The following is a 20,868-nucleotide window of genomic DNA, read 5'->3' on the forward strand; positions in this document are numbered from 1 at the left end:
TTTGATCCCTGGCCTAGGAACTTCTATATGCTGTGAGTGCAGCTGGGAAAAAAAAAAACCCAAAAAACAAAAAAAAAACATTTCTGTATAACAAATAGAACTTGCTCAGCTACCTGACAGGTATGAAAAAACAAACAAACAAAAAAAGCCCAAGAAAGAGAGAAAACTCTAAACAGACTGAGCCAAAAGAACAAAGCATTCCACTGAAAGTATCTGATCATGGGGAGAGGATGGCTTCCTATGTTTAAGATCTCTTTATTACGTTATTTGTACAAGTAGCAAAGTCCCTCCTTCTCCCCCCGCTTTATACATGAATATAAAAAGCTACTGATTTCCCGCCGCGCCCCCCCACCCCCAACCGGGTTAATAGGAGGCTGTGGACTCTGCGTGGCCTCCCGAAGCAGCAGCGGTGGTTTCCTCTGGAACTCGGCCTTGCACGCTAGCACACTCATCAGTCATCCTCTTGCTGATTTCTCTTCTGTTAAAGGAAACCAAGAGGCATTAAAACAGCACATTCTAATTGGGATATTTGTTCAGCCAAGATCACTTTTTCTGTCAGCAAGGATAATTTTCCAGAGGCCCTTGGCAAAAGATGTGGCTGAAAAGGATCATGACAAAAACACGCCTGAAGTGGTTCATTAAAGTGGTTGATCACACCAGCTCCTGGGCACATGATCCTCAGGTATTGGAATATTTTCTTCTCTTTCTTCTTTATGGACAAATATTCCCACACAGAAACACAAAGACAAACACCTAGGGCCCCCCCCCCCCCCCGCCGCCCCCAGAGGAACCACACCAGTGCTCCGCCCTCTCGGCGCTGTTCCAGGATACAGGCGGCCCGTGAACACTACGGGTCTGAACCACATGGGTCCACCTATATGTGGGTCTTTTCAGTAGTAAGTACTGCAGCGCTGCAGGGTCCACACTGGCTGAATCCACTGTAAGTGACACGTGGATTTTCCCTTGGTTGTTTAAGGGTCAACTGTACGTACATACTTTCTTCCAAATGAGAGGTGTTAGGAAAATTATTCAGAAGTGCACATGTCATAAAAATATTTTCTCTCGTTTTAATCAATAAATTATTCCTTCAGCTTACTTGCCGTGTCGTTATAAAACAACCTCACTCAGTAATTCCGCCCCTTTAATTCCCAATCTTCGAATGGAAGGCTATGTGGTATGTGACCCGAATGAAATATTAAAAAGTCAACTTGAAAGCAGACACGGCTGGTGTCCAGAGTGCACACAAGCTTTACCAGTTTCAGGAAATCGATGAGCTTGTGGGCGTCCTCCCCCGTTGAGAGGTCCACGAAGTCCTTGGGCAGCCGGTAGCTCAGGTAGGGACTCGGCTGCACTGTGACTTCGCTGTTGGTGCAGCGGAAGGTTGGAGCATCCTTGACCAAGGACAACAAAGGACAGTCAGGGAAAAGGCCCCTTTTTAAGTCAGGGTCGTGACTCTAACGAGTTCCTATCTGGGCAACGTGCCCCGTCCCCGGGCAGCGCCCTGGGGCTGGGCCAGAAGACACGGACGCGTGAACTGAGCCAGGGTCCGAATCCTCCCCACGTGGGCAAGACAGGGGGGCCAAGACAAAGAAAACTAACCAGAAAAAAAATCTATCGTTTCTTTCAAGTGAAGTGAATGAACCCACCGCACAGCTTTCTTGATGGCCACGGCCCAGTGTCCACGAGGACATCTGTGTGAGCGCCCACGGAACAATCGCGCACGTGTCCACCCACGTACCTGCTCCGGAGCTTCGCCTTCACTCAAGTCACCTCTGACGCTTCTCCCAGATAACAGCTCCTCCCAAGTAAACAGCAGTGCATCCGTGACTTCACCAAATGGGTTAAAATCAATCAGCCACACCTTCCCCTGCAGTCCAGAGAGGAGCGCGTGTGAAATTAAACAAGGCCTGCAATCTGGCTGGTCAGAAAGATCATTTTATTCTACCCCGAGGCTGCAGATGCGGCTCGGATCCCGCATTGCTGTGGCTGTGGTGCAGGCCGGCGGCTACAGCTCCGATTTGACCCCTAGCCTGGGAACCTCCATATGCCACGAGTGCGGCCCTAAAAAGCAAAAAAAAAAAAAAAATACATATATATATATGTATATATATATATATATAGTGGCACTTATTTCAAAAGACAGTGCTTGCAGGCCCATCTGAGAAGGGGCCACCTGTCTCACACGGAGGAGGCACAGACCCAAAGGGAAGGCGCCCGTGAAGGCAGAGAAGAGACCTGGCAGAGACCCCAGCCAAGACAGACATTCCAACAGCTGCCTTCAGTCACGTGAGAATTCCATGCCACAGTCCATGCAGGGAGAAGGGAAAGCTCCCAAGAGGGTCCCAGTCAAGCAGCAGGATGGGAGTGCTTTCAAGGGTGTCTTCAACTACCTGTCATGAGGAAGCCTGCAGTTCTCACACCAGTCCTAATCCTGGTGAGGCTGCTGCAAAGGCTTGCTTTTTTAAAATGTAATCTTACTTTATTTTATCTTTAAGTTTGATGGTCACACCCACAGCATATGGAAGTTCCTAGGCCAGGAGCTGAACCTGAGCAGCAGGTACAATTATGCCACAGCTGCAGCGATGCCAGATCCTTTAACCCACTGCACCGGGCCAGGGACTGACACAGAGCCTCAGCAGCAACCAGGGCCTCCGCCTCAGGCTCTTAACCCACTGCACCAGGGCACCACAGTAGGAACTCCACTTTTTAAAAAACACACAAAAGAAAATAAAATGCTCAGCCATCTTTAATTTCAATGTAACAACTGGTTTCCCCGCATCACAGAGCCTGATGGCACATGAAAGGGAAATGAAAAAAAACCACATCAACCTTGAAAAGAAACAACCGCCCTCTCCTATCCTGGGAGTAGCGATGGGCAACGTGATAGGTTCAGCCCTAGGGAAAAAACACCTCCGCCCTGGCTGGAGTTTAGAGACAGCGCGTCTGAGTACAAAGGGGCAGAGTGCTGCCATAAAGGAGCTGGGGACGCTGAAATCCTGCCAGGAAATTAAAGCCAACACATTTGATCACAGAGGTGTACGTGACATCTACTAGATAAATGTCTCTTCAAAGCGTTTCTCTTCCCAAGGATTTTTCTCAATGAGATATTCAGATAACTGTCCCATTGGGTTGTTGGTAGTTTTTTCTGTAAACATACAGCAATCATGTCTTGATTGGACACGCGTGTGTAAAATTACAGATGCCTGAGGGACGAGACTGCAGAGCCAGCATGATGAGGATCTAGCACTGTTTCTGGTCTGGGCTGGTGGAAAATGGTAAGAAAGATGCAACCGCTTCTGAGGACAAGCTTCAAAGTACAAACGTCTGGGACGTGGCAAAGAACTGGTGGAGGAAGTTTCCACCACACACCATTTGGCTAAGTTTCGTGGTCCCTGCAGCCTCCAGGAGAGACCCCGCAATCCCTTCTTGGCACCTGAGGTGTGCTCTCCTTCAGCGTGGCACCTGCTGGGACCTTCCCGACGACGCGAGCTAAGGTCAGCCATCAGTCTGCTCCTTGGTGTGAGGTCAGCTTTGCTCTCTGGGGTGACGACTCAGAGCGCTCTGACAGAAGGGGTGTTATTCCAACAATGTTGGTATTTTCTGACCTTTAAACCCTTCCTACTTGAGTTTTTATAACCTGGAAAACCATCTCCTTTTTAAAAGAAAGAAAACTATCGCACCTGTTACATCAGACTATTTAGCTCTACCAACTAAAAATATGCCATATTATTGAAAAAAAATTCACCACTGTCGGGACGGATAGCTGGCAGAATATGCCCCGTTGTTCAGACGCCACCCTCCAGTTTAAAGAAAAACAAACTGGTTACGGCTGTAATCAGGCATAAAACTGTCAAGACGAGGATCTTATACCTGTAACAGGCTTTTCACGTCACACTTCAGGACAAGACATCCTGAGAGATTCTGGTTTTAGGCAGCCCCTGAGAAACAGCAGTGGTCATGCTGACTGTTCTAATACCTACTGACTGCCCCCTCAAGCCCCCAGGTCTATCTCTAGGCACCAAACACTGCCAGGCATCAGGGCATGACATCGGTAACAGGGAATCTACGCACTGAAAGAGCTCAGCCCAGACCGGAACACCCCCACACACACACCCACTCCCCCCACACACCAGGTACACTACAAGGTGTTCACTACAGCTCAGTCTGTAGAGGACTAGAATGGGAGTTCCCGTCGTGGTGCAGTGGTTAACGAATCCGACTAGGAAGCAAGAGGTTGGGGGTTCGATCCCCGGCCTTCCTCAGTGGGTTAAGGATCCGGTGTTGCCACGAGCTGTGGTGTAGGTTGCAGATGCAGCTCGGGTCCCGCATTGCTGTGGCTGTGGTGTAGGCCAGTGGCTACAGCTTCAATTCGACCCCTAGCCTGGGAACCTCCACATGCCACAGGAGCGGCCCAAGAAATGGCAAAAAGACAAAAAGAAAAAAAAAAAGACAAGAATGAAGTTATGCGTTCACCCTCACCGATGGGGAAATGTCTCATGAAACTATATAGTACATACACAAAATGAAAAACTATGCTCCACCCCCACGCAGGACACTGGAAAGCTTCCCAAGATACTCTGTTTTAAAAAAAGCATAAAGAGCCAGGTGACATGTGTATCATCTGCTAACCCTTGTGCAGGAAAGAGGAAAAAAATAAGTTTGTTGCTTGTTTTTGCATCAGGAAACGTTGGGAGTTCCCGTTGTTAACAAATCCGACTAGGAACCATGAGGTTGCAGGTGCGATCCCTGGCCTTGCTCAGTGGGTTAAGGATTCGTCATTACTGTGGCTGTGGTGTAGGCCCGTGGCTACAGCTCCAATTAGACCCCCAGCCTGGGAACCTCCATATGCCACGGGAGAGGCCCTAGAAAAGACAAAAAGACCAAAAAAAAAAAAAAAAGGAAACGCTGGAAGGATACATAGGAAATTTAACAAAAGTCTAAGCCCAGCCAGTGCAGAGAGAGGCGCAGGGGTGAGAGCCAGACCTTTCGACTTATATTTTCACAATAACAACAGTTAATAAGGGCAAGCAAATAGCTACGGAATACTTTGCATATTTTTGTACTTTCTTGGAAGTCTCTGTTGTGGCTCAGCAGTAACGAGCTTGACTAGTATCCGTGAAGACGGGAGTTCGATCCCTGGCCTAACTCAGTTGGTTAAGGATCTGGCTTTGCTGTGAGCTATGGTGTAGCTTTTATTCATGGCTCAGATCCCACGTTGCTGTGGCTGTGGCAAAGGTCAGCAGCTGTAGCTCCGATTCGATCCCTCGCCTGGGAACTTGCTGCGAGTGTAGCCCTAAAAAGCAAAAAAAAAAAAAAAAAGGAAAAGGAAAAGAAATTGTATTTTCTCAATCACACATGAGAAAATAAAGGAAGTAACTAAGCTGCAAATCCATCCTCAACATCAAAGATTCATGAGAAGATATATTCATCCCTCAAAGCAATGAAATGAATAACAAAACAGAACCAAAAAGAATACCTGAAGGGGCTCAACTCATTTTTCAAGTGTCTGCAGTGGTTACCTTAAATTCTAGTTGTGTGTAACCATCACTTAAGGAGCCTTTTTTTTTCTTTTTAGGGCTGCACCCGAGGCATATGGGGGTTCCCAGGCTAGGGGTCGAATGAGAGCTACAGCTGCCGGCCTGCGCCACAGCTCACACCAACGCCAGATCCCTAACCCTCTTAGTGAGGCCAGGGATCGAACCTGCGTCCTCATGGATACTAGTTGGGTTTGTTGACCACTGAGCCACGACAGGACCTCCTGAGGAGCCTCTTAAAATGCATATTCCAAGGCCTCGCTCCAGACCTCCTGGATGGGTGGGCCGTGGCTGTGACACACGGGCAGCAAGACTCGCTCAACACTGAGTTCACCTGCGCAGCACAGACACGTCCAAGCGTCCTCAAGCCCAAACACACTCCAGGTGCGCTTTCAGGAACAGCCCACCGGGAGAGAAGAGGTCGTTTTCTCGCGAGAATGGCCATAAAATGACACCCTCCGGACGATGTCGAAGAACCACCGGGTGAACGCAGAGGAGTCTGACATCACAGCCGACATCCCTTCTCAGAGCCGCCAGGACGTCGGCACGGGCACCCTTCCCACCGCGCAAGCGCACCACGGCTCTCAGTGCCGCCAGGTCGTAGCAGTAATGACTCGGGTCCATGTCCAACTCCACCTAAGACCTTTCCATCACTCTCGCAGCAAGCCACGCACCTGCACCGACCTACTGGCTCTCCGGAACCACAGCAGACCTGGGCACGTGCCCAGGAAATATCAAGACATCCTGGCAAATCCCAAATTTTCAAGTGCCACTAAATAGAACTGCATTAGAGGATAACTGGCTTCGGATCTGATATCTGCACAACGGGGACAAGTGACACATACCCTGCAGGATTGTATGGACCAAGGGAGACACTGAGTTAAGAGAGAACAGAGCTCCTCTGAGCTGCACATTCAGGGTGAGCGGCTGGCTCACTCCCTCACTGCAGGAGGGACCCTGCTTGCTACCAGGCCGACTCTGCCAGGTCCAGGCTCAAAGACAAGCTCCTTGAAGGTCCAGAGCCCATCTGGTTGGAAGCACAGCATCGAACACACGACGGGCTCTTGGTAAATGGCAGGGCTGGAGTCCGGCTGCCTGAAGCAGAGACAAGACTTGAGCGCTGGGCACCCACCAGCTCAGGTCTCTGTCTGTCCCCTGGCACTGGCTCCCCACCCCTTCCCTAAGGTTTGTTTCCACTAAGCTGAACCCCTGCCAGGTAACGTGCCTCTCCTGTACCACATCTCAGGTTACAGCTCCTCTTCCTTTTTGTTTTTCTTTAAGGCTGCATCCACGGCGTATGGAGGTTCCCAGGCTAGGAGTCAAACCGGAGCTACAGCTGCCAGTCTACACCACAGCCACAGCAACGCAGGATCCGAGCCGTGTCTGTGACCTCCGCCACAACTCAGGGCAACGCTGGCTCCCTGACCCACTAAGCGAGGTCAGGGATCCAACTTGAAACCTCATGGACACTAGTTGGATTCGTTTCCGCTTCGCCACAACAGGAACTCCTCTAGCTCTTAACAGATGCCATCACCCTTCAAGACTAAGAGGTGAAAACAGAGTAAGTGACGCCTCTGGCCGGAGAGCAGGGAGGAAACAGCAGTTATTTGGGGACAGGACCCTACGGGCCATATCCTGCTGTTCAAAAAAATGATTCGGAGCCATCACCCTCACCCTCACCCTACACTGAGGCAGGATGTACGTGGCGAGGGCATGAGAAACACACGAGCGACAGGAAACGTACGGGCCACATACGTGGAAAGTACACCTGCTGTCCTAACAGCTCAGTCAGTGCGCACGATCGCAGGACGCTGAGCGCCCCGCATGTCTCTGCCGAGACGGCATGTAGAGACATCTCTGCTGCAGGACTCACCAGGTCAGGCTTTTGTTTTCTTTTTCATTACGGAAGTTTCCATCACTTTAAGAGTATAGAATAAATACAAGCCACTCAAACCCTCATCTTCTGTCTAAAGGTACAAGGGGCTCAAATCACTGCTAAGGGTCTTTCAGGTGACGAAAGACAATTATCTAAGCAGTAGAGGACAAATTCCTGGTCACACTGAAGAGAGCAACCTGAACTATTCGAAGAGGGCCCGGACCCCCAACAAAAGGGAAAAGGGGGACACAGGTGAGCCATTTAACCATGTGGTAAATTAATAATCCCTGACCCTGTGACACATGATGATGGAATATATCATGTCTCCTAGTGTTAAGGACATTTTAAGAGGAAACGATTTCTTTATTTATTTGACTGCACTACCGGCATATGGAAGTTCCCAGGTCAGGAATCAAATCCAAGCCATAGCTGTGACCTATACCACAGCTGCAGCAAGGCGGGATCCTTAACCCACTGTGCCGCAGTGGGAACTCCTAAGAGGAGATTCCTGACCACTGTGCATTTCAAACACCTTAGCTGATTCCAGAAAATATTTTTTTGAGCAGTGAGCCCTTCACAGAGAGAATGCCGATGTATTTAAAGCGTATCAAATATCAGTTCTACTTACCCTACTGTCTCTGTATATATCGAACACAACTGCAAAGGAGAAAAAACTCAAAGTTAGTAACGAACTACCACTTTCATGATCGAAGAAGCCTCCTTTTAAAAATTAAAATGCATTCTATTATCAGTGACTCAGACAGCAGAATAGAACTGACCTTGAGGGATTCATGCTTCTTCATTTCAAAACTGCAAACATAAAAAGGCATCCTGCAATTTTCTACTTATATATAATTTTGTTTTCCTTTTCTCCATCCTCAGCCATAATCCCTTATATTTAAAAATTCAAACCAAACACTGATATTATCACACCAGTTCCCTGTCATAGGTTACAAGGCGCACGAAAGGAACATCACTCAGTCACCACTTGATGGGGAGTAAAGCGGTAAGAACCGCAGTCAGAAAGCATAAAGTCTAGCTGTGTTTACAGCACGACTGATCTTTTTTAAGAGTCAAATCTGTCACAGAGCCCAGGCTTGGCAAGTAGAAAAATGTAAACCAGAGCAGATCTCCATTTGATGATGCATGAAAACCCTGTCTCTTACATAATATAATTCTAATTTTAATTCTTAAATACAACGCACCAATATTTACTTTGTAACTGCTGCTATCTGATCATTCAAATTCAATATCTAGAAAGGTAGTAGATCAGTCAGCTGGCTAACTGAGTCCTAATAGCAGAAGCATTTGGTGGTCTGTAGATAGACCCTCTGAAATGTGTAACAAAACATCTCAAATGACACCAGAGAGAACTGTCTCAGAATTTAAACTGTCTGGTTAAATAAGGTACAAATTACCATGCCAACCCATCAGCAATACTCTACTATAGTAAAATGCTTAAAAAAAGCAGTGTTTTGAATCCACTTCTAAAACATGCACCGCCGTGAAATAAAGTTCAGTCAACACTGTCCGTTTCATTTCATTTCAGAGTCAAAAAACAAAATACTCACAGTCTTCATCTAAGAATTTATACTGTATGTGTTTCTTGAAGAAGTCTTGTATGCATCTGCAAATCTCTTCCTTTTGCTTAGAAATATGATCATAATATTGTGTGTAGTCCCTCTGAGAAATACCTGACGAGAAAATATTTTATATTGCGTTACTGCATGCTATCCTTTTCAAAAGCACCAAAATGCGATTTAAACCCCTTGTTTCGGGAACCATTAAAGGAGATCAGAAGGCCAATCAGAGGAAAGTGGCACTGAACCCCCGTCAGCATTTTACACGGATGGAAACCTTCTCAGCTGCAGGGGTTCATCTGGCTGTAGGGAGGGAACCCCAAAGACCCTGAGGGCCATGGGTCCCGCATTGATTTAGAACAATGGAAAGAATTCGAAGCCCTAAAGATGGTACGTAAAAAACGAAAGCAGCAGTATGAAAGCTGCACACACAGTCAGTTGCTTCTTCTCTGAGACCAGGCCTTCTTAGCCACTTTCCCTGGAAACACACACAGGAGCCCTCGGCACCCGTCTTCGGCGTCCGAACTGCATTCACAGAAGCGTCTCGGCCCCTTGTTCACACATGCCTTCCTGCCTTCACAGGCCTGATGCTTCAAGTCATGGAAAAGTAAACACGCCTTTCCTCAGAGTGATTCGCTGAAAGGACTCCAACTACACGAATGGGAGCGTTGTAAGAAGTGCTTCCATCTGCTCTAGGCCGAGGAAAAAGGGCCCTGCTCTGAAAGAAGGCCTGCCGTCCAATTTCCTAAGCACAGGCCAAGAGGTCTCCCTTCGTGGGCTGTACCGAATACGGCCCTGTTTCTTTCAGGGAGGTCTCACGGCACCACAAATTCCAACAGCCCAGCCCAGCGTGTTTTAGGTAAGTTATAAATGTCAACATCACAGTCAATAAACAAGCAGTGTTGATTTGATTTTCTTCAAACCACACTTTTCTTGGTGGAAGATCAATTTCATCTCATGGAAAATGTGCTTAGACAAAATAAGAGCCAATTATCTGCAATATTTAACTTGAAAAAAATCGTAGCAGACAAAATAGTAACCTGAGAGGGAAGAAAACGGGTGGCTTTTAAAGTAATGCACTTAATGTTTTTGCATATTTTCTCTCGCTAGAATAATAAACAGTGCTTCAAGAAAAGACATAAAGGTTCAAAACCTGGACTTTTATGATGCTTAAACTAAGCGGTGTACTGCTAGTCATACTGAAGAAAGGCCCAAAGAGAAAGCAGGTCGTCCTACACATGTCCTGAACTGGGAACGCAAAGACCATCACTTTCATCTCTGGAATCCAGACAAACACGTTCACCGACAAGACTGTTTTCGGTGGAAACAGAATATGGCCTCAGGATCCTTAGCATTCCAGAGAGTCAGTGCCAGCTCGTTAGAGGTAGCATCTGACATAAAAACTCATTGTTATGCTTGTCTTAATTACTAAGTAATTTATTTCCATCAAAAGTTTGTCTTGGAGTTCCCTTCATGGCTCAGCCATTAACGAACCTAAGATCCACGAAGATGTGGGTTCAAACCCCAGTCTTGCTCAGTGGGTTAAGGATCCGGTGTTGCCGTGAGCTGTGGTGTAGGTTGCAGATGTGGCTCAGATCCCACGTTGCTGTGGCCATGGTGTAGGCTGGCGGCTACAGCTCCAGTTTGACCCCTAGCCTGGGAACTTCCATATGCCACAGGTATGGCTTTTCTAAAAAGCGGGGGAAAAAAAAGTTTGTCTTAACAACTTCCAAAGGTTTAAAAAAACAAAACTAACCAATAAGCTTATTTTCCTTGACGAAACATCGGAACTCAGCCCCAGGAATTAATTCACACCATTTTCGAAGAACGAGCTGTAAACAAAGAAAAAATATATATATTATACAACTACGTAAGAAGATAATATTGACTAGTCTAATAGACATTTTTATGTCCAGACTATCTTAACAATTGCCATTATTGAATTTTTTTTGTGTGTGTGTGTGTCTTTTTGCTATTTCTTTGGGCCGCTCCCGCAGCATATGGAGGTTCCCAGGCTAGGGGTCAAATCGGAGCTGTAGTCACTGGCCTACACCAGAGCCACAGCAACTCAGGATCCGAGCCACGTCTGCAACCTACACCACAGCTCATGGCAACGCCGGATCGTTAACCCACTGAGCAAGGGCAGGGACCGAACCCGCAACCTCATGGTTCCTAGTCAGATTCGTTAACCACTGAGCCACGACGGGAACTCCTGAATTTTTTTTAAAGACATCATAAAACATTCTTGACATGAGATGTAAGGGGCAGAGTTGCAATCTATTTATTAGTCTAACAGAATAGGGGAAATTGTGCTAAAATTCTTTAAAACAAAAATAAATCTTTGTCACTTATTTGTCATTTGGGGAGTTCTGACATAACATACAACTCAAAAGATGATGAAGTTAAATCTTATCATCACTGGGTCATAAGTTGCCCTGTAATTCATATGTTGCTCACTCCTTTATGAATATCAAAAAATAATTTCACAGTTATCTCCCTTAAGCATCATTCCTGTAATACTCCAATAAAATTATTACGGCTCAATGTGAAGACTCACTATAACCCTTCCATGACTTTTCCAAAACAGTTCTACCTATAGCCCAGGCCATAAATGGGTCTTATTACCGTAACTGTTTATTTAATACATGCAAATTCATGTATTTCTCCAATTTATAAAGAGTATAGTTGGCAAATGTATGCTTCTGAGTCTGTTTTTAAATGTTCTTTGGGAGTTCCCGTTGTGGCTCAGCGGTTACAAACCCAAATAGTATCCATGAGGATTCGGGTTCAATCCCTGGCCTCCCCAGTGGGTTAAGAATCCAGTGTTGCTGTGAGCTGTGGTGTAGGTCACAGATGCGGCTCGGATCCAGTGTTGCTGTGGCTGTGGTGTAGGCCAAGGCTACAGCTCCACCTAGATCCCTAGCCTGGGAACTTCCATTTGCTGCAGGTATGGCCCTGAAAAGATGAAAAAAGCGGGGGCGGGGGGGGGGGGGGAGGTGAGTCTCCCTCCCCCAGTCAACCAGTCCTTCTGTCCTCCTCACAGGGAACCAGTGCTGTCCATTTCTCGTCTATCTTCCCAGAGGTATTCTCTGAATGTATGAACATACAGGGTGTGTATATATATTTTTAAATACACACAGATAGGAATATATGATATATAGGATACTGCCTGCAACTTTTTTTCATTTTAATTACTCTCACTTTCCTAGGCTTCTTTTTGGGTGTACCTGCAGCATATGGAAGTTCACAGGCCAGGGACTGAACCCAAGCCACAGCTGTGACCTACACCACACCAATGGCAATGCTGGATCCTATAACCCATGCCCTGGGCTGGGCATCATCAAGCTGCAGATCAAACCAGTGCTACCAGAGACAAGCCAGATCATTAATCCACTGCGCCACAGTGGGAGCACCTCCTAGGCTTTTAAAACTGGGTTTTAAGCTGCATGAACGAACATGACGATGACGATGGCATATTAGCCAAAAAGCAATAAAAGAGCAAACTGCTAGTGAAATAAATCTTGGGGATAAATGATGACATCTCAACAAAGATTATGCTGCGGGGCAAGACTAGAAAAACCACTTTTTCCATTTTTGTGTTTCGAGGACAAAACAGTAAGATACAGCAGGTGCTTAATGTCTGCTCAGTGCAACAACAGATATGAATAAGTTATACATATAATGTTATAAAAAAGGTTTATGGAGTTCCCACTGTGGCGCATCGGAATTGAATCTGACTAGGAACCATGAGGTTGCGGGTTCAACCCCTGGATTCACTCGGTGGGTTAGGGATCCTGTGTTGCTGTAAGCTGTGGTGTAGGTCACAGACACGGCTGGGATCCGGTGTAGCTGTGGCTGTGGTGTAGGCTGGCAGCTGTAGTTCCAATTCGACCCCTAGCCTGAGAACCTCCATGTGTCTCGGGTGCGGCCCTAAAAGGCAAAATAAATCAATAAATAAAATAAAAATAAAAAATGTTTAATGACGTTGCTCATACATCATATACCCCTTACAAATGATAAGTAAAGATCTCAATTACTGGAGTTCCTGTCATGGCTCAGTGGTCAACAAACCCAACTAGCATACATGAGGATGCAGGTTCAATCCCTGGCCTCGCTCCGTGGGTTAAGGATCTGGTGTTGCTGTGGCCGTGGTGTAGACCGGCAGCTGTAGCCTCTGATTTGACCCCTGGCCTGGGAATTTCCATATGCCACAGGTGCGGCCCTAAAAAGACAAAAAGACAAAAAAAAACAATTCTCGATTAAGAGTGCTAAAAGATATAGTTAATTGGTGGCTTGGTAAACAGTAAATTAACTGTTCCCTCCTATGGTATCATCACAGAAGATATGTCAACACACGAAGCATTACCTGCTGCAGTGAGTCAGAGGACAACTTTTGCAAGCATGTGTATATACAGAAGTGAGCAGAAGCCAATAGAAGATGAAGAAATTACACAAAAAAAACAACTAGCGCATCCAAGGACGCCACCCTTTTCAGGTGTGTGTGTGTGTGTGTGTGAGGTGTGTGTGTGTATGTGTGTTATATACCTTCAACCCAGAAAAAGATGGAATAAAATTTGGGTTTTGCTCTGTTTAAATGCCTATTACTGGTGAGTGTCCCTTGTTTCTTTCGTGTGTATGTGTACTTTTTAGGGCCGCACTCGAGGCATATGGAGGTTCCCAGACTAGGGTCAAATCGGAGCTGTAGCCACTGGCCTATACCACAGCTCAAGGCAATTCCGGATCTTTAACCCACTGAGTGAGGCCAGGGATCTCACCTGCAACCTCATGGTTCCTAGCTGGATTCGTGTCTGCTGTGCCACGATAGGAACATCCTATTACTATTTCTTTCTTTCTTTTTTCCTTTAAATGGCCACATCTGCAGCATACGAAGTTCCTGGGCCAGAAATTGAATCTGTGCTGCAGCTTTGACCTATGCCACAGCTATGGCAACGTCAGAGCCTTCAACACACTGAACCTGGCCACGGAGCAAAGCTACGCCTCTGCCATGACCTAAGCCACTGCAGTCAGATTCTTAACCCACTGTGCCACAGTGCGAACTGCTGCTGTTTCTAGGAGTTTTCACTATCCTTATGCTCTTCTGTATGTAATCTATAAAATGAGTTAACAATATAAAAAATGAAAAGGTCCACTGGACTAAAATGGTAAATGGTGATTTGACTATTTTCCTATAAACCAGCTTAAAAAGCTTAACCAGGTTAAGCTGGATGGTGAATATAAAGATGCCTTATTATAAAATATGTATGTTGTATACTATGCACATACTGTGTGTATGTGCATATATTATGTATATATTTCATAAATTTAAAAAATTCCATGGCTCTAGGTTCCCAGAGAAATTAGTCCAAAAAAATCTGCTTCATTTCACTTAAGAATAAAGAGCAGCTCTCAATACAGCCCCATCTAGGATTATCGACTTTATCAAGATCGTAAGGGCAGGAGTCTTACCTCATATTCCATACACGGGTCTGGAGAATCATCCGTACAATGAATAAATCTTTGAGAGAGAAAAAAGGCAACTGAATCTTTGCTTAACGGGGTGCATTTATGCATATACATTACTTATATTTACAGTGACAGCAAGGCTCTACTAAAAGCATCCAGAAACAGGAAACTCACATTCAATGAATGTTCATTACGTATGTCAGATGTCAGCTAAGGCACCCTGAAATGGTATTTCATTTGTCCCCAGAACAACCCTATGGGCTACTCTAATCTCCCTTTTCCTGTTTAAAAAAAAAAAGACCCAGAAAACACCCCATTCAGTGATCAAGCCAGGACTGTATCTCAAAGTGTCTAACTCGAGATTCCAAATGAAGAGGAGAGGGTGCCGCTGCTCAGCAGTTCTTACTGTGTTCTTCTCTGTGGTTAAACCAAAAGTCTAGTTCTCTGCTGCCACTGCCACTGCCACTGCGAGCCACAGAGCGTTAATCTGTTCTTCTCCCACATCCCATTTAAAAAATAACTGACAGAATTATTCATTCTCCCATTAAATACACTGCTTCTAAAAATCCTGTTTCCTGAACAACTGTTCATATCCTTACTAAAGGCCCACCTGTGCCAAGGGCTGGCTAGGCACACAGTCAGTGCTACTTGGTGCCCGACGTGAAGGGCGGGATGAGGGAGAAAGAGGCTGGATGACTGGGGGGGCTTTGATGACTGGCTGCACAGTGATGCGAATGCCATTCGCTGAGACAGAAGGAAGAGCAAGGGATGTGGGGTGAGGAAGAGACGGGAGCTAACCACACCTGGGGGGCAGCACTGCAGACGTCCTGGGACAGGCACAGACAGAGGTCTCGTGAGCAGCCGGGGCAAGGGGACCGCAGAGAGGGCGGAGCTGAAGACCGTCCTCGGGAGCCGTCATGCCACCGGCCAAAGCGCCGCGTCAAGGAAAGGGACAAGCACGATCCCCTCGTGCGGGGGACAGAACCCCGGGGAACCCCAACAACTACAGAATGAGCAAAACAGGCGGTCCAGAGACACAGGCAAAACCAAATGAGTTTTAAAGTCGTCTTAAGCAATTCAAGCAAAATCGAGTTCGAAAAGCTTTTAAATTTCCCCGAATGTGGGAGTAGGTGGGAATTCTCTGCAATGGTGGATGATCTGTACCACAAACAGCAGCAATACGAATAAGGTGGTTGACTAAAAATCCTCAGAAAATAAGAACTTTTATTGCCACGGACAGTTGGGCACCAACGGATGTAATGCGAACGGCAACACACAGGGACTCGGTGAAAAGGCAGGGCGCGCCTCTGGACTGGGGATCACGCACCATAGGAAGTGTTCCCATTCGCCATCTCATTTAATCTTTGCGGTAATTTTCTATGAGAAAGTGCTATTATTATCATCGGTATTCACCGCACGAGGACATCAGGTTCCAGAAGCTGGGAAACCAAGTCGCGGCGGAAGAGCACGAAACGACCAAACCACGTGTGGACCTGCCTCTCCCAGGGGCGGGGGTTCCAGAGCTGCTGTGAAAGCTCTCAGATTTCATTAAAAACTCCCAAATCCCCAGGGACTAATGGTTCCTGAGAAAGACTTATGTCCTTGATCAGCTACATAATTATGTGGAATATATTATGTGAAATATACTATGTAGAATATATTGTGTTCTACATAATATATTCTTTGTTTTAAAGAATTCCCACCTTATAGCACAGGGAACAACATCCAATCACTGGCGATAGAACATGATAGAAGGTAATGTGAGAAGAAGATTTATATATATGTATAACTGGGTCGCTTCGCTGTACAGCAGAATTTGACATAACATTGTAAATCAACTATAACCCCCAATTTTTTTAAAAAATGAAAAGATTCCTTTTTTCCCTAGTTTAACAGCCCAAATACTTTAATTAGTAAAAAAAAAAAAAAATGCTAATTCACTTATGAATTCTATTAAAAAATTCATTTTATCCTTAAACATTTTCCCTCAACTCCTTTTTAAATTCTAACTGAAAAAATGAAAAATGTGTCAAAATCCATATACCCTGAAGAATAAAAAATTATGTGGTACTGCTGTATAGCACAGGGAACTATATCTAGCCACTTGTGATGGAACGTGATGGAGGGATAATATGAGAAAATGTGTGTGTGTGTACGACTGGGTCACTTTGCAGTACAGCAGAAATTGACAGAACATTGCAAATCAACCATAACAAAAAAATAAAATCCCCACCAAATGGAAGATGTTAACAAAAAAAATAAGTATGGTAAAAGAATAAAAGAACTCTTTACAAGAGAGAAAATCATTCACAACGCAGTACACTTTTTTTTTTTTTTTTTTAAGTCTTTTTAGGGCCGCACCCGAAGCACATAGAGGTTCCCAGCTGGGGGTCAAATCGGAGCTGTAGCTGCTGGCCTACACCAGAGCCACAGCTACTGCAATGCGGGATCCAAGCCGCATCCACGACCTACACCACAGCTCATGGCAATGCCAGAGCCTTAACCCACTGAGCAAGGCCAGGGATTGAACCTGTGTCCTCACAGATGCCCATCAGGTTTGCTACATGCTGAGCCACGGCGGGAACTTCTACAATACAGTATACTTTTAAATAATAAAAAAGGTCCTAAAGGAATTTGACTCAGCAGAAACGAAGCTGACTAGCATACATGAGGACGCAGGTTTGATCCCTGGCCTCGAGCAGCGTGTTAAGGATCTGGCGCTGCCGTGAGCTGCGGTGTAGGTCGCAGAAGCTGCTTGGATCCTGAGTGGCTACAGCTGTGGCACAGGCCGGCTGGTGCAGCTCCAATTCGACCCCTAGCCTGGAAACCTCCATATGCTGCAGGTGCAGCCTTAAAAAAAAAAAAAAGTTGCAAAATTACATACATACAAGCTCATGTTCTAAAACATGCATAAGAAAACATAACATGATGATAATTATGAGAATGTGTAACAGTGGTTCTTTCCCAGCAGTGGGTGCCCATTTCTTCTGCTGTTTATCTGTAGTATTTCTAACATTATCACATCAAATACATGTTACTTTTCATTTTGAGGAACTAAAAAACATATAAATGTACAAAGTGTACATGAAGTGCTTTCATAATAAGAAGCCAATTCAAATTTATTTTAAAAGTGAGGATTTTGGAGTTCCCGTGGTGGCGCAGTGGTTAACGAATCCGACTAGGAACCATGAGGTTGCGGGTTCGATCCCTGGCCTCGCTCAGTGGGCTAAGGATCCAGCGTGGCCGTGAGCTGTGGTGTAGGTCGAAGACGTGGCTCGGATCTCGCGTTGCTGTGGCTGTGGTATAGGCCAGTGGCTACATCTCCAATTCGACCCCTAGCCTGGGAACCTCCATATGCTTCGGATATGGCCCTAGAATATACAAAAAAGAAAACAAAAAAACAAAGTGAGAATTTCACATTTTGCAAAATATACAGAATGCCAAATCATTATGTTGTATACCTGAATACACTGTTAGGTCAATTAAAACTCAATTTCTTAAAATATTAGTACCTTAGCTTCCAACTAACCACTAGTTCTTTACCATGATAAAACTGAACTGCTTATCTTAATTTAAATGTACCTAAAATATGCAAGGGAAATGGGAGGAGAGGAATGACAAAATGACAGGGCATTACCGTAACAGTTAATTTTTGAAATGTGATTTTAACCACGTGAGTGCCGTATTTTTTATAAACTGATGAGATAGTTCTTGTTATAGTTTTCTATAAAGAACAGATAGATTAAGGTGCTATAATCTAACTTCTTAAAATTCTATAGGAAAACCAAAAGGAACACTTCTAAAACACAGGTCTTCATCATCTAAATTTTTTAATGCTTCAATATTCCTATAGATACTGGTTTCAACCCTTGGTGAATCCTCATTTGCTACTTTAAAATCCGTACGGTACACGTTTACAACGAATTTTTAAAAGTTATGGTTGATTTACAATGTTCTGTCAATTTCTGGTGCACAGCAAAGGGACCCAGTCACACATATATATAGACATTCTTTTTCTCACATTATCCTCTATCATGTTCCATCACAAGTGACTAGATGTAGTTCCCGGTGCTACCCCACAGGATCTCATTGCTTATCCACTCCAAATGCAACAGTTTGCATCTACCAACCCCAAACTCCCAGTGCATTCTACTCCCTCCTCCTCTCCCTACCCCTTGGCAACAACAAGTCTGTTCTCCAAATCCATGAGTTGTTTCTTTTCTATAGATAGGTATACTTTTTTTTTGTCTTTTTTTGCCATTTCTTGGGCCGCTCCCGAGGCATATGGGAGGTTCCCAGGCTAGGGGTCGAATCGGAGCTGTAGCCACCGGCCTACACCAGAGCCACAGCAACGCAGGATCCGAGCCACATCTGCAACCTACACCACAGCTCACGGCAATGCCAGATCCTTAACCCACTGAGCAAGGGCAGGGATCGAACCCACAACCTCATGGTTCCTAGTTGGATTCGTTAACCACTGCGCCACGACGGGAACTCCCTAGATAGGTATACATTTTTAAAACACATTTGCATTCTACCAGCCTATAACATTGTTTTTTGAGTGGTGATTGGTTTGACACAATGTTATTTAAAAACCTTGCCTAGTTTCAGAAGGGAGACGTGAGAAGAGTTTACTGTACAAGGTTTTTTCTTATTAAGATGATTAACGAGATGGCCAAGTACCGTCCCTGAAAGGAGAGGAAAGTGCAAAACTATCTAATGAAGACAGAGTGTGAAGGTCAACAATAACACTTCCAGGAGCTCAGCTGAAGGACTGCAAAGAAAGCTGCGCATGAGAATTTAAATTCCATTTACATTCTGGAGGAAGTAGGTTTAAAAAAGCAGAAAAATGAGTTAAGATAATGACAGTATTAACATCACTTAAATTTTTACGATCCTTATATAAATTAAAGATCCAAAAATTCCAGGCTACACAAAAAAAGGAAAAAGAAATTCTTAAATCAAGGCTACTTACTATACTGAGAATGCTAGCAGAAACCATACTAGCAGAAAATACCAGCATCATAACAATAAAATACCTTCCATTCATATCAAATATAAAACTTTCTTAGTTTGGGAGTTGCCGTGAGCTGTGGTGTAGGTCGCAGATGTGGCTCGGATCTGGCGTTGCTGTGGCGTAGGCTAGTGGCTACAGCTCCAATTTGACCCCTAGCCTGGGAACCTCCATATGCCATGGGTGTGGCCCTAAAAATAATAAATTAAAAATAAAGAAAAATAAATAAATAAATAAAAACGCAAAGCCCAAGCAGTTTCAGTCCTGCTTCCTTGTTTCTGTGCCAGTGGGTGAACTTTCAGTTTGTTCATCCTCTACTGAGGGTGCAAAAGTCTCTTTTCTAAATCACCCCTTTATTTTGGCTTAAGGTTTGGGTTCCTAAGCCTATGAAGGCATCACCAGTTCTGATGACCACCCCTAAAGGTCTGACCACCCAACCCTCTGGTTTTCAATCCTCTTTACATTTCTTGCATCTGGGAATGCTTTTTTTGTTTCTTGTGAATTAAACTACCCTTTTTTTTTTGCGGGTGGGAATGCACCCAGGGCAGGTAGAAATTTCCATGCTACAGCAGTGACAACGCCAAATCCATAACTACTAGGCCACCAGAAAACTCCATCGACTACCCATTTAAATTTTTACATTATAGTTTACATTGTAGCCAGCACATCTAGACATACATAACAGAAGATTTTTCAAATTTTCTTAGCTGGAAACTTAAATAAGGCCAGATCTGAATGACCAGTTTCTTCTAGTTCTTTTATAATTATAACCAAGAACATTTTGAATTTAACTTGAAGATCTCTGCCACCCTGGTCTAGCTATAGTTAGTACTTGGCCATTTTCACGTACACTTATAAGCATATTGGTTCTTTTTTTTTAATCCCATGTCTAAAATTTTCTCCTGGTTTAGTGAGTATTTTATACTAATTTGGAGGATTTCTTTGATTGAAATTTTCAACAAAGTATCAAGAGAAAGCAGTATTAAATAATGTCATCAACTGACAGTCATACTCCTTTCTGGGTAGAAAGGGGACTCCTCTGTTGAACTCCTAATTCTCGGCAGATAATTACCATTCCTCTAGCTAGCCATTAAAAGTTCAAAATAAATACAAGTGTTATTAAATAGTTAGTGTTGTATAAGCTACAACATGAATTACAAAATAAAAGAATTCCCAGATACAATGACGGTAAAGATTTACTCTGGGGAAAAAAAAAAGCAGAAAACAAATAACCAAAGGTCTTCTCTGATGAAAGCTACTATGAAATCATGCCACTATCTTTTTTTTTTTTTTTCCTCTTTTTAGGACCGCACCTGCAGCATACAGAAGTTCGCAGGCTAGGGGTCAAATCGGAGTTATAGCTGCCAGCCTATGCCACAGCCACAGCAGATCCGAGCCCCA

General features: G+C 44.8%; 1 protein-coding gene across 2 annotated transcripts in view; it reads right to left on the reverse strand.

Annotated features, from left to right (window-relative positions):
- Positions 1-206: 206 nt before the first annotated feature.
- The window catches only part of CDC123 (cell division cycle 123), a 46,805-nt gene continuing 26,143 nt past the window's right edge, over positions 207-20,868 (reverse strand). For both annotated transcript variants that reach the window (XM_047755614.1, XM_047755613.1), the window contains 7 exons: positions 14,457-14,505; positions 10,747-10,822; positions 8,982-9,104; positions 8,039-8,067; positions 1,739-1,867; positions 1,254-1,391; positions 207-478 (listed from right to left, as the gene is read on the reverse strand). In XM_047755614.1, coding sequence (XP_047611570.1) covers positions 452-478; positions 1,254-1,391; positions 1,739-1,867; positions 8,039-8,067; positions 8,982-9,104; positions 10,747-10,822; positions 14,457-14,505 — 571 coding nt within the window. In that variant the 3' untranslated portion in view covers positions 207-451. The remainder of the gene's footprint in view (positions 479-1,253; positions 1,392-1,738; positions 1,868-8,038; positions 8,068-8,981; positions 9,105-10,746; positions 10,823-14,456; positions 14,506-20,868) is intronic.

The sequence above is a fragment of the Phacochoerus africanus genome, chromosome 12 (genome assembly GCF_016906955.1).
Source record: "Phacochoerus africanus isolate WHEZ1 chromosome 12, ROS_Pafr_v1, whole genome shotgun sequence".
Classification (NCBI taxonomy): Eukaryota; Metazoa; Chordata; class Mammalia; order Artiodactyla; family Suidae; genus Phacochoerus; species Phacochoerus africanus.